The 13,989-nt window shown below is 46.1% G+C and overlaps 1 protein-coding gene across 20 annotated transcripts in view; it reads left to right on the forward strand.

The window, feature by feature from the left end:
* PTK2 (protein tyrosine kinase 2) overlaps window positions 1-13,989 on the forward strand; it is a 166,668-nt gene that overhangs the window by 25,851 nt on the left and 126,828 nt on the right. For 2 of the 20 annotated variants that reach the window (XM_019724478.2, XM_074316389.1), the window contains exon 1: window positions 3,995-4,355. The exons of 15 other annotated variants lie outside the window; for them this stretch is intronic. In XM_019724478.2, the coding sequence (XP_019580037.2) occupies window positions 4,256-4,355 (100 nt within the window). In that variant the 5' untranslated portion in view covers window positions 3,995-4,255. Of the gene's footprint in view, window positions 1-3,992; window positions 4,356-13,989 lie in introns of those variants that run through there. 3 more of the 20 variants (XM_019724487.2, XM_019724609.2, XM_074316390.1) reach the window with 3 other exon arrangements.

The raw sequence follows: 13,989 nt of genomic DNA on the forward strand, positions 1-13,989 counted from the left end.
TTGCTCCTAGCATCGTTCTCTAGCCTTCTAATAATTTTTGTCTAGTCTGACACACTAGTTTTATTTTTGCTTTGCTAACATTTGCAGTAGGTGTTTTGATAGGAGTGTCAGAATACTACAATTGTGTGATCGATTTTTTTATGTGGTGTAAGAAGCGGCGGTCCACGGGTTTTCCTGGATTTTATGTCACTGTTTCTTTTTCCCATTTTAGATTCATGAAAAAGCAAGGTTTTCTCTAAGTTTAATTCCCTTAATTCTGTCTGTGTTGACCGAGTCCCTGTGCTGGGTCCTGGAGGTGAAGCGGTGCCCAGACTGGCCGGCAGCTGGCAGGGTGCTCAGTGTCGTCGGGTTGTGACATCACAACGTCTGGAGTCTGGACACCACCTCTGCAGCCATGGCCTCTGAAATAAACTAGAAATTCCTTCTGCCATGTCCTTACTGCTTACAGATGACAGAAGGACATTGTACTAACCACTGAGGAGCCGACCCTCGAGATAACATGTGCATAACAGAGAGCTCCTTCCCACCATGCAGGTGGCTTTGTGGTGGGGGCAGCTCAACAGTCCACATAGTGTATTGACAGGTCAGGTGGTGTTTAGAAGGTGTCAGTGGCGTGGGGAGGGTGACGCAGCCGAAGGGTTGGGCCGCGCAATTTTAGACGAGGCGGTGGGGATGGGCCTCGTGACATAGGTGACGTTGGAGCAAAGCCTTGGCAGAGGAGAGACAGTGATCCTGGTGGGCATCTGGGCAGGAACGTCTTGCTGACAGGGACAGGCAAGGCCTGTCATGGTGCAGACGGAGGAGCCGCCTGCACAGGGCCACGCCGACCACGCCACGTTTGCAGGCCGGGTTCTGGGGCCTGGGGCCTGGCGGTGAGTTGCAGCAGAGGCGTGAAACGGTGTGAGTGACGTTTGAAAGGTTCAGTGCAGCTGCTGGGTGAGAGTGGAGTGTCGGGTGGCGAGAGGGACTTGGGGATCAGGAGGAGGCCTGCAGCGGTACCCCGGGGGCGAGGTGGCAGTGCTGGGCTGGGGCGGCAGTAGACGTGGGGAGAACTACAGGCTTTGGAGGCACAGCGGATCCTTGGGCATGGGTTTGAACTGCATGGGTCCACTTACAGGCGGAGTTTTTTCAATAGCTATACAGTCAGCCCCCCGTATCCCCAGGTTTCACATCTGAGGACTGAACCAACCTCAAATGCGAAGGGCCAACTGTATGCGTCGTTCTAGGCCATCTATATAAGGGACTTGAGCGTCCATTGGCTTTGGTGTCTGTGGGTGGGGGGTGGTCCTGGGACCAATCTCTGAGGCAACTGAGGGACGACTGCACTGGAGCTTTGGGGGAGTCAGAAGTTACATAGGGATTTTTGACTGTGTGGGGATTTGCACCCCAAACCGCTGCGTTGTTCAAGGGTCAGTGGTTTCTTGAAGGTGAGGATGAAGGGTTTTGCCAATGAGCTGCTTTGTGGTAAGAGACACAGAGAGTCAGTGATGACTAAGGTTTGGGTCTGAGCAGATAGTGAGATCTTTCTGGTAAAGAAAAGGCTCTCAACGAAGACTTTACTTGTGAAGTGGGACTTAGAGTTGCTTTTAACTCTTCTGACACTACAAAGAGTTTGTTTTGAAAATCACAGTGAGCGATGGCCTTTATAAACTAGTATATAGAATTCATAAATCAGCAGAAACAGACTGCTTACTTTTTTCACTTATGTTGCCATTAACTATAGGCTATTCCGGTTCTTGCCAGGATGTCACTGGATTGGGACTTTAAAAGCATAAGTTGTTCTTACTATTTAGCAGGAATTAAACAGGAGTACTGACGCCGCCAAACTGCCCAGCACTCTCTCACCTTGTTGGCTCTTTGGCTTTTAGGCAAGTTGCTGGACCTTTCTGAGCCTCAGGTTTGTCTCCTGTGAAAAAAGGGGAAGACAGTGCTTTGTTGGGACTGTCAGTACTAACCGTCTTGTGTCACATATGGAAGCATCTGGCACCGTGGCTGGTGTGACTGCTCTTTTTGTTGCGAGCTGGGCACTTCCTCTCTCATACCGTCTGCTCTCTCTTCTCCGTGTCGGGGCTGGTTCCGAACCTCCCCACGGCTGCTGCTCCCATCGGGCTCTGCTTCGGGCTGGGAGGAGGCTATGCTTCTTTACCTTGTCGTTGCCCTAGCCACTCAGGACGTTGTACAGTAGGAGGTGGTATTGGGCTGTCACCAAAGCTTGGCCGGGCTGCAAGAGAAAGCTGCCATTCACTGCTTACTTCAGCCAGAAGCTTGGCTTCTCCTCTCCCTTCCTCTCTACACTCACTCTCCACGTCCGAAGCTCCGAGTCTGCCCCTGGTCCCCTCCTCCCTGCCTGCCTTACCGCCAGCTTCCACCCCTGTTTGCTTGCACCAGCCGCTCTCTTTTCTGCGCAGCTGGTGCTGTGGCGTCTGTTCAGTCTTGCTCATGTCCCTTTTTTCTGACACGGGGTGTGTGTGTGACGACCCCTGGCTTCTTGGCTAACGGGTGGGTGCAGTGACACTGTGCCTCTTCCTTTAAAAGATGTGGTAGCTCTGATCTTGCTTAGAAGATAGAAAAATTGCATGTAATCTGTGTTTAGTGTGTAGGATACCGGAGGCGACTGACGAGTGGAGGTAGGTTTTACTTTTAACTTTCGAGAGTCATAAGTTCTAAGGGAGATACACAGTTTGCTTGGGTTGTTTGTACAGCCTGTCAGTTGATGGTTCAGATTCAACCCCCAGCCATTGTCAGGGGTCTGAGTCCGTTATCAGACTCACTTCCGTTCTTCCTGTGATGCCAGGAGGCCTTTATGTTCTGGGCTCTTGGTAATGGTGGAGCTGGGGCTATTTTTTATGCATTTGAATTGACCTATCTGCATGTTTCTTCTGTTCTTTTTCTAGCTTGCTTGCCTGTGGGTTTTTCTGGAGCCCTTTTTCTTCCCTGGGGTCAGAGTTCACACTGATGAATGATGTGTTTTCACTGGGGCACAGAAGAGGTCACTTGAGCTCTGGCTGCTATTAGGAGCTGGAAACAAAGCCATCAGCAAGAGCAGCGTGTTAGAACTGAAACACTGTCCTGGGGCGTCCCTGGACACAGATATGCCTCTTGTTCTTAGCCTTTGTTCAGCTCTTGTTTTCAGACATTCGTGAATTCATAATGCCTCAGTCACGTTCACAGTTAAATAAAGCACTTGACATTTTATTAGTGTGTGAGATTGACTGCGAACAGAATGACCCATATATTTGTAGCGATTGACTGTGTTACAGCTACTCAGACGACAAGGGTTTCAGGGCCGCGTTACTTGTTGTCTTAGTGCTAAAGTGGAATGTGTTCAGATAGCTGAATTTTTGAGATGACCGTGACTATCTCGCAGTTTGATGGAAAAGTAAGTAACTTTACATTTTAAAACATTGCTAGTACAGATTGTTTTCTGTCCTGCTCCTTCAGTGTGAGTCTGTTTCTCACTTACATAATCTGAAGCTAAGAAAGGCGATCAGGCATGTTGGATCTGTCAGTATTCCTTCAAGTTAACTGTACAAACATTTGGCAACCTCAAGTTCTTGTTTCTGTGTGTTTTCTAGATAATCTGGAAAAAATTTGACCTCAGAAATGTTTGTGTTGCTATGGACATACTTTTTACAGACTTGATTTTACTGTTGATGAGGATTTTGTTTCTTTTTTTCAAAGCGATTCTTATTTTGTCAAGGTAATCTTTTTAACCGTAAGGTCAGTTAGGCTGGAAAAATGCCAAAGGCATGACTTTAAAAACAAAAATGGTTTGAGGCGGCGTCTACAGACACGATCTGGGTCAGACCTGATTGGCAGCTAACTTGATTTCGGAATCCCTGTCCGTTTTGTAAACAGAAGTTTGCCAATGAATTGAACAGAAGGGTGAGATTAGCATATTAATGAGGTGCTGGCCTCCTCTCCTCCCTCTGTCCCCTCCTTCCCTGAATGAATCGAGGAACACAGGCCCGCGGGTCACATTACTGGTTGGTTTCATTCTGTTCAGTGGCTTCATCTGGCCAGGACGGTCTGTGTTTCAGATTGCGGAAGCAGGAGAAGATTGTGTAACTGAGAGGCATTCCACGGGGCTGCGGAATCTTGCAGAAGGGACACCTCCCGGATTTTGCTTCAGGCTCTGAAAAAAGAAGCCCGGGGGCAGCTGGGTCTCGCTTGTGGTCGGAAACAGACCGTGTTGGAGCCATGGCCTGGGGCCCGGAGTGCGGAAGCCGCGCCTGGGCTTTATAGCACTGAGTTGATGTTGTTGGAACTGGAGGGCCGAGAGGCCCGGAAAGCAGCCGGGGCCGTCTGCATGGAGAAGAGCGGCTGTAGTCCATTTCCAATGTGTTGGGCCAAAGGTATAAAGAATGGACAGATCTGTTCCGTTTCAATTTTGCTTCAATTCATGCTTTTGTACTAAGAAGTTGGATAAGAGGTTTTCAGAATTTATTTCAAGTAGATTTACAGTTAAATTAAGGCAGAATGAAGATTGATGTGGTACGGGTTTGCAACTTTTGCCTAAAACCAATTAGATGGCTTTTCAAATCGTGAATAAAATTGGTTGGAAATGCATCTTAAGTGAGTAAACTACCTTTTTTATGCTCTGTCCTATGTCTCTTAAAGTTTTGTTTTATTTTGTGTTTTAATCAAGACGTCCATATCCATTCTGTGATGTGGACGTTTTTAAAGAATAAAGAGACCAGCTTTAACTTAAATAGGACTGTAGCAAAAAAGAGGAACATGGGTTTTCTTATTTCAAAACTTGGTTTCCTTTACCGACTGTAAAGACTATATTTAGCTTGGAACTCCGTATTATTGTAAGTTGGGCTTGTCGTGAAGTGTCAGCAGTACTGTAAATGAACAACTTTCCACTTCATGTTGTTAGGGTTTTCATTTGGTGAATGTAAAGTGTAGGCTTGTCATTATAATATTCAGGACGGTATTTGGAGAGCATGTGTGGAAGTTAAAAATGCCATATAATTTATGTATGAATAAGACCAAAGTGTGTAGCTGCTTTGCTTACACTGTAGTGAATATTTAAGCTGGAAGATGAAGTCCTTAATGAAGAACTTAATAAAATATTTATTATCATTTTGAAATACGCTGTTCAAATATCATGGTACTCCACGTAGGAAGTACTCTTAGGAGGAGGAGCCTGCACGGGGCAAAGGGCTGGCACAGGGCTGCGGTATCTCAGGGGGACCACAGGATACTGATGGGGTGGCAGCCAACTGAGTGTCACCGTTAAATTGGTTTTCATGTATTTATCCATTAATTCTCTTCTCGGCTTTTAAGCATTTCTAAAACGTGATATGAGGATGCTTTTAGTATGACGCTGCCGGGACGAAGCACCTGTCACTTTGTTAAATAATTAGATTTTTAGAGTAAAGGTTTTGCTGAGTTAATTCAAACTCTTGAATTTCAAAGGGGCTTGGGTTTGGGAAATTTTTGTTTTTCCTTTTATGTGACCAGTTTTATTATTAAAAAAATTTTTTTTTTTATGTTTTGGATGATAGAGCATTTAATTCTTTTTCAAAATTTTAATTACAGTTGACATTCAATATTTTATATATTAATTTCAGGTGTACAGCATAGTGGTAAGACATTCATATAATTTATGAAGTGATTCCCCCCCAATTAGTCTAGTACCCGCCTGGCACCTTACACGGTTATTACACTATTGACTATATTCCCTGTGCTGTACTTTACGTCCCCGTGACTATTTTGTAACTGCCAATTTGTGCTTCTTAATCCCTTCACCTTTTTTACCCAGCCCCCCAACCCCCCTCCCATCTGGCAACCCTCAATTTGTTCTCTGTATCTACGAGTCTGTTTCTGTTTTGTTTGTTTGTTTATTGTTCTTTTGATTCCACATAGGGGTTTGGGAACTTTTTAAATTGGGTTTGTAGCCTCAGGACGGACTGGAATAATTGGCATAAACAGTAAGGAGTTCTCAGAGGCAGAGTTCTGGACTTGGGGGAAATTTTGGTACTTTCCTCGTGCCACCTCCATCCTGGGAGCTATGTGTCAGTACTGATCCTTCGCTGGAACTGTTAGGCTCTGCCCTCGCCCCCAGAGCCTCGGCTGGATCCAAGACCGGTGACCCCAGTGGCAGTAGGGTATGAAAGAATCAGCTGCCAGGTCTGTAAAAATTCCAGGTAACTTTAGAAATAGAAACTGGGGAAGAGACTGGAGTGGTTTTGCCCGTCCCAAAGCAATTGACCCAAGCAAGTTATGTTCCCATTGTGTTTGCTGAGTGGAGGTGTTTTTAGCTGAAATGTCGTTTGGATGAACGTGGAACGGGTTGGGCAAGATGGCAGAGCCCACGTGTGTAGAAGCAGGAAAAGGTGGGACAGCGTCAGCCAGAATCAGCCTCGTCTGTAAGGCTGGAGCGGGCCGTCTCCTCAGATGAAGGGCCTTGCTTTTGGGTCGTTTAGGAGCAGCTTCTGACAACACTGAGGCCCCTTCTTGGGGCCGAGCACGCTGCCCCCACAGTGAGCCCGTTCACGGCGTCTCAGCGCTCTTCCCCTCCGCCATCTCGGCTTGCTCGCGCATCAGGGCAGGGAGGCAGGAAGCCGTAGGTTTTATTCCGGGTAATTTTTGTTATGTGAGAAGGATAACCATGTCGCTGTGTACAAAGTGGCCGAATTGGTTGCTGTCAAGTGTGGAAGGAACTCCTGTTAGATGAAGACAAAGTAGAAAAGCCCGGATCCAAAGAAGACACACATCTCTGCCTGCAGTTAGACATTCTAAACCTCACCTGTGATTTCATCAGTCCCATTAACCTCAAAAAACAGCAGTGTCCCAATTTAAGGAGGCATGTAAAGTACTTATTAGAACAGGCTGAAAATAATGAGAAAGACCTATATTTATACTTTGAACCGAAATCTTTAAGGTATCCTTAAAACCTCTGGGGTCTTTTCTGTAATAAAGTTTATTGTCCTGTTAAATTTGGTGGAAAGAGTGCACCTTAGATTCCATACGTGGAAGATTATATCTTAACATGTTTAGAAGGACTTTGTTATAACATGTGTTCAACTGTATCTTAATTTGCTAGGCTTACAGACGGTTTTAATTCCGAGTATTGAAGTAAATGCGATGTTCCAGTGCTGAGTGTGGTCCAGGATGAAATGCAGAAAGGCCTGCCTGGAGAGTTCTTGGATTATACCAGTGTGCGCATGACTTGTTTCATCCTTTTGAAAGTCTGGGGAGGATTAGAGATGTCGGAGATTTGGGTGTTAGGAACAAGTGTGTTTGTTGGTTTTTTTTCTATTAGGTTGGTGCAAAAGAAATTGTGGTTTAAAAGGTTAAAAAAAAAAAAATTGCATAAACCGCAATTACTTTTGCACCAACCTAATATTATCTTTCAGTAGTAGATTGAGATGGAATGTACTATTACTAGTTCATTTATGTGATTCTGGATTCTGTGGTTTGAAGTCATGACTCCGTCCATCCGTCCATCCGTCCGTCCATCCATCCATCCCAATAGCTCTGTGTACAGCCCGGCTTCTCTTCTGTCTCAAGATGCCCGTGATCAACTGCCTCTTGATGTCTATATTTGTATTTTTCACGAGCATCTGACACTTCCCTGCCCGAGATCCCATAAGCCTCTTCATTGTTGCCCTGACATCTTTCGCTCCGCAAACCCTCCGTCTTAATAAAAACATTGGACCCACATGTACTCAGTTGTTCATGGCACAGGTGCAGGATGCCTGTCCGACACCTCCTTCCGTGAACAGTGAATCTGCCTTTTCATCCTGATGGTTCTGTCTGCACAGTGTGTCTCTGGTCTGTGACTCAGCTCTCGCAGGACCATGGGAATAGCTTTCTGTTGGTCTCCCTGTTTATCCATCCATCCTCTAGACCAGGGGTGTCCAAACTTTTTTCAACATTTTTTACCAAGGGCCATATGCGGTAAAATACACAAACAGCCAGGCCACTCACTCAAGGTGAAGTACGTATTGCCTCACCTGGTTTATTTAAGTAAACTAAATACATTTTTGCAATTTGCTGCAGGCCAATTAACAATGGATTGAGGATCGCAGTTGGCCCGCGGGCCGCAGTTTGGACACCCCTGCTCTAGACAACTACCAGAGTGATTCTGTGAAAATGTAAATCTGCTGTTACTCTTCTTAGAACTGCCCAGTGGCCCCCCATTAGAATCGGGTGAAAGCGCAGGACCTGAGCACGGCCTCCAGGCATCCCCGCCCTCCGTCCCGCATCCGGTGGCCTCGTGCTCATCAGGCAGTGGTTTGAACTGGTCAATGCCGTGAACGGCGAAGCCCTGTCCTCTCAGGCCTTGTGCACCTGCAGTGGCCTCGTCCTGTGACCGTCTTCTCTCCTGCTCTGCCTGGCTGACTCCTGTTACCTGTTAGGTCTCAGCTTAAATGAGCTATCATCCCTCTCATCCTGAAGCAGTTTCTCTCTGATGTCCCTCCCTGCGCCTTCTCTGGGTCCTGCCCAGCGTCTGCGGCGATTGGTCATTAGGTGTTGTACTTGTTTCATTTCTGCCTTCTTTGCCAGATGGATTAGGTCAGGTTCTTCTGCTTGGCAAGCAATTGGCACAAATGGATATTACCTTAACGAGTGAATCAGTTCCATGTAGGGTTAGCGCATCCGCACGCCTTCAAAACAGCTCAGGGTGAGGAGTGACTTGGCTTTTGAGTTTCCTCTGGTAGCAACACACGTGCTACACTCCAGTCCTAACAGATGGGCCTGGGCCAGGCTCCCACATCTGATGGCTCCCCTGGGAATTACGTCCCTGGTCCTCCCTGCTCCTGTGGGATCCTGACCATCCGGTCTGACAGCTTGAGGAGCTAATTGACTCGTGGGGCAGACAGATTAAAAATGTATTGGTTTGTAAGCATATAAAGGTCTTTATGATTACACTGATATGAATATCGGATGCCTACGAATTTACAGCAAAAGGTATTAAATGCTTTCCAGAACGGTGACTACGTTTTATGAGTACACAGCCAGGGGACAACTCATGGTGCCTGGCACATAGTAGGCCCTCAGGGCATGCCAAGCTGAGTGCAGCCCACCCTCTGCCCACCCGGATGCCGGGTGGTGTTAGAAGAGACTGTCGTCTCTCTCCCACCCCATCTGTCTCAGGCTCCTGCCGCACAGCACTACATGTGGCCACTTTGCTGAAAGGACCCTGCTTGGTTCTGCTGCTACGGGCCCCTTATGCTTGTGGAGCTCCTTCTGCGTGAAACGTTCAGGATCCCGCTCCAGGACATGGCCGCCCTCCTCCTCTGTCCTCTGCATGCAGGCTGCGCCCTGGCACCTCTGCCTCAGCTTCCCCACAGGCCTGGCTCAGGCCCACTCCGCTGCCTCGCGTTCTTCAGTGTGGGCTTCCTGTGGGCCAGCGTCACATCTTACTGCTGTTTGAATCCGTGTGCTCTGACCGGTTATCAGCAGTCAGTGACTTGGGGGTGAAAAACACGTGAATTGGTGGGGTCTGGGGCTCTTTTCTAGAGGAGGAGGTGGGGAGGGTGCTCCGTGCTGTGAGAGTTCTGCCTACAAAGGCACCGAGGCCCGTGGAGTGCTCAGGCCCACTGGTTGCAGCTGGAGTTGCACTAAGGTGTCTGGCGAGGAGTCAGCAGGCTGGGCTTGCTCCTGGGGCTCGGTCCCAGGTCTTTTTGTCTGGTCCCTGTGCACCGTCTCCACGCGTTCCCCTCAGCCACCACGTGGCTTTGCACACCCGTGTGCCCCGTCCCTCACTGCCATTTCGCCGTAAGTGCCATCTCAGCCCCTGGACCGTCTTCAGGTGGTGATGCTCTTCTTCCTCTTGCCCCTCTGCTGCCCTCCAGTCCCTGCGAGCCCCCAGTCGTGCCAGCTGGATTCCTTGGTTTTCTCTCAGAGCCCCTCTCCTTTGTTAAACTTTTCCCATTGTGCGAAGTTCCTTGTTGGTAGGTGTTCCTGTGATGTGTTTGTATCGCCAGCATGGAGCAGGTAAGGGGAGGAAGCGAGCGTATGATAAATTAAGGTTTCCAGGTGGGAATTCCCGCCCGTTCTCAGGAATTTCTTTTGCTTTCCTGTTCCCGAATCCCGAGATATAAACTGTTTTCTGTTCTCCATGATGAATCTTTTCCACAAAGTGATGGCTGATACTACCAATCACCTGGGTTCAAGGAGCCGATTTTCCCGATTTCCTGACCAACTTTTCTCGGGATTCAGGAATGGGAAAGTGAAAAAAATTCTTGAGAACCCTATGATCAATCAAGTACAGGAAAGCAGCAGGTATCTGCCCCTGCCAAGGTGGAATGGAGAACGGGGCGGGGGGGGGGGTGAGTAGGCAAGAGATAAAGGTCGGCAGCACGCGGTGTTTGAGCAAAGGTGAGGGGGCAGCGGCCTGTGTTCTCGGGAAGGGTCCGCCTCTGCTCCTGGCGTCTTAGCCAGAAGGACGCATGAACCCCCTTTTTGTCCCTGTTTTGAATATTAGAGCATCAGGGCCGTCACCCACAAAAATAATAGTATTAAGGTTTCTTTGTCTTTCAGGTTCTTCCTCGTGCCATCGTTATGTCTGGGGAAGAGGCTGCTGCTTCTCTCCAGGATTCTCTTCATGTGTGTCTAGAGCTTTTAGTTGGACATGTGGTTTCTGCTCATTACGTGACCTTCTCAGTGAGGTCGGGGCACTGAGTGGCCCAGCTTCTGCCTTTTGTCCCAGGCTTCCATCCAGCTCTTGGGCTCCAACCCCTCCAAGTCCCCAGTTAGACAGTGAATTATAGGGGGACCCTAGATGTGCCCTCCTGGACCACCCTGTGTAACGTGGACCATCCTCTCTCTGTCACCGTCCTCCCCATCTCTTGGGCTTTGTTTTCTGCGTAGTTTGCTGGTCTGGATGGTTGGCTCCCCACAGCGACATGCGCAGCGAGGACACAGGAGCCTGTGGTCCTGCTCATGGTGCGTCCCCCCCGGGCCTCGGACACGTTAGACTCCCGTGGTGAACAGGGAATGGATTGGGGAACTGAGTCGTCTTGTCTGCTTGGAACAGCACGGGTTCAAGTCATTGGAGGCTGGTAAGAAGGGCCATGGAGGTTTGTGTGAGTAGCGTCCTTTCTCATACTTGAACGGTTAGTGACACTGATTTTTTCAACGAGTGTTTGCATATCTTTGAACTCAGATTCATCTGTGATTGTTCAAACTGTAAGGAATTTACCGTTTTCTGTATTTCATAACTTGATCAGTTTTCAGTTAAGAGAAAACTCTAACTTTAGAACAATTATCTATCACAATATTTTAATTTTGCATTTGAGTAATATTAGTGTAAATTTTATAAAGTTATTGATGCAGCTCACATAATTTTATATTTATGTGGATATTTAACATCTTTAAGTTCTACACATTTGTATTTTTATACCTTTTTTCCTGAAAAGTTATGTAAAATAAGTCATATTTTAAGTATTTTATAGGAGTTTGGTGTTGAAAAGAAACCAATGGTAGTAACTTTTTTCTTTGATTAAAAAGAGGATCAAACGTTTAGTTTGTTTTGTGGCACATGTGGCTTTGGTTCATTTTCTGTGTTCTTATTCTTATAGATGTTGGTGAAATTTTTTTGCCAGCTGTTCACAGTATTCAGTTGAATTTGCGGGCTTATGGATGGGAAGTTTTACCAGTTACAGTAGTTTGTGGAGTTAATTAGTTTCTTGTTCTCTTCTGTTTTGGTGGCGCAGTATTGAGACTTGGGGTGTGTGTACCCAGGTATCGTCATCTGCTTTAACTTCTCCTCGCAGGGTGTCGTAGATCTGAGGGTGGAGGCCTTCATGGTTTGTTTGTTTGTTTGTTTTTTATGTATTGCAATGGATAGTTTTTGGGTTTTCAGTTTAATTTCCCAATTCTTGGCCTAGTATGTAGAGATCGATGACCTTGCGTCCTTCCCGTGTACTCACTGATTAGTTCTGGTGGTTTATATGCGCAAATAGAAAATTCCAAAGAAGTTTCTAATCATGTGTCTGCAAATGCAGACTGTTTTCCTCTCCAGTCTTTATGGTTTTCATTTATTTGTCCTGCCTTTTGCCTCGACGAGGGCCTTCATGATGGCGTTCATTACTGAAGTGGAGCGAGGGCGTCCTTGTCTTGTCCCGACCTCAGGGAGAAAGTTAAACATGGTGCATATCGAGTTTTGTCTCTGTGTTTGTAGGTATCCTTTATCAAATGGAAAAAAAACTTTCCTTTTAATTCCTAATTTTCTTGGAGGTTTTTTAAAATCATGAGAGGGTATTGTATTTTGTCAAATGCTTTTTCTGTATATTGAATTGATCATGATTCTTTCTGTTTTATTTTTTATGTGCTGAATTATGTTTCGATTGTTAAACCAACCTTGCATTCTCAAGATAAATCCCACTTAATCATGCTGTGTTATCCTGTTTATACCTTGCTAGATTTAATATGCAGTATTTTGCATATAAAGTTTGTTTTTTTGTCTATTTTCATGAGGGATATCAGTCTGTAATTTTGTTGTTGTTATAATCTTGTTTCCAGGTTTTCATGGCAACGTGACAGATTGGGAAGTGTTCCCATATGTTTCCATTTCTGTGGTTAATTTACATAAAGCTTAAGAAACACTTACCTGTAGTGACAGTAATGGGAGGAGTGGCTCCATTTGGTGGGTGTTATTAATTGGAAATGGACACGAGAGAAAGCAGCCATGGAAATGTCCCATAGCTGGTCTGGGTGGGCAGAGGATCGGGACCCACATACCTGTGTGTGTACAAAGCAATCGAACTGTGCACTTGAGGTCTGTGCATTTTACAAATTAGACTTCAGTACAGAATTATTAACGTTTATGAGAGCTGCATCTCCCATTTAGTGTGTGTTCTATTTTACAAAGGGAAAATTATGTACACCAACACAAAACATTAAACCAGTTCCCTGAAAACCCAGTGAAAAGACTGTAAATAGAATCCAAAATGTAAGATTTAAAACGCTCAACTATTGTGTCTTGATTACCAGACTGTATGGTTAACAGTTGTTTATATGGAAAATGCATGCTCTTCACTAAATGTTACATGTACAGTAAAGTGGTACAGCATTAGGTAAGTTTGCTGGGAAAATGCAGACAGAAACTTATAATAAAAAAAGAAGGTAGTTCCCTAGAATTACGAAGTGAGGAAAACTGAGGCTTGAGGAAAGTTGAGGAAGGGAAGAAGCTGAGAGGGGTTGGAGCAGAGGATGGGGGCGGAGGGGTAGCCCATTGTTCCGGGAAGAAGTCCCAGAGGTGCTCAGTCCCCTGGTGTGGCTCTCCAGCCAGGGTGGTCTCATGCAGTCCTGTCAGTGGGAGATGTTTAGGGTGCAAACATTGCACACTGGACCCTGTTTGCGCTCCCATTGTTTATGCTCTGTATTTCTTGGGCTGGTGCCGTTAGAGGCTTCCGGGTCCTTCTGGAAGAAAGACTTCTGTAGCACTTTGCAGGAGAGTGTTCCCCAGTTTTCTGACACTCGGCTTTTCAAACTCGGGGGATGATTTGGAGGTCTTACAGTTCTTATTTGATTTAACTTGAGGCCTCTCCACACATACTTTGGTTTAAAATTACATATTGAGTTTGGAAGATGTAAATATAAATTTTCCTTATATTTACATTGGCCAGAAAATGTTATATTGAAAGACATGTGTAGTCTGTCTTATTAAAAACACTAAGGAGGGAGCACTTGAGATCCTGCTCCCCAGCATATGTCATCAGTTTGGCTCAAATAAACTCTTACGGGGAAAAAAAACCTCCAAGGAAAAAACCAGGACCTTGTTAACTAGAGTGACGTCCACATATTGTATCTCCCCAAGGTCTGTTTTATTACCCCCCCCGCCCCTTTTTAAAGAAATGAAGTACCACTAGAATATCAGGCATTAATTGTTTTCACTGTAAAATCCGTACTGTTCTGTAGAGTTGACAGACTCATTGAGAAGGTAAGCATCCCAGATTGTTGAATAGTCTTGTTTTAACTTTTAAGTGAGTTCATGATGGAATGGTATACTGGCGGCGCAGTTTCAGT

Source organism: Rhinolophus sinicus, linkage group LG12 (genome assembly GCF_036562045.2).
Source record: "Rhinolophus sinicus isolate RSC01 linkage group LG12, ASM3656204v1, whole genome shotgun sequence".
In the NCBI taxonomy this organism is placed as follows: domain Eukaryota; kingdom Metazoa; phylum Chordata; class Mammalia; order Chiroptera; family Rhinolophidae; genus Rhinolophus; species Rhinolophus sinicus.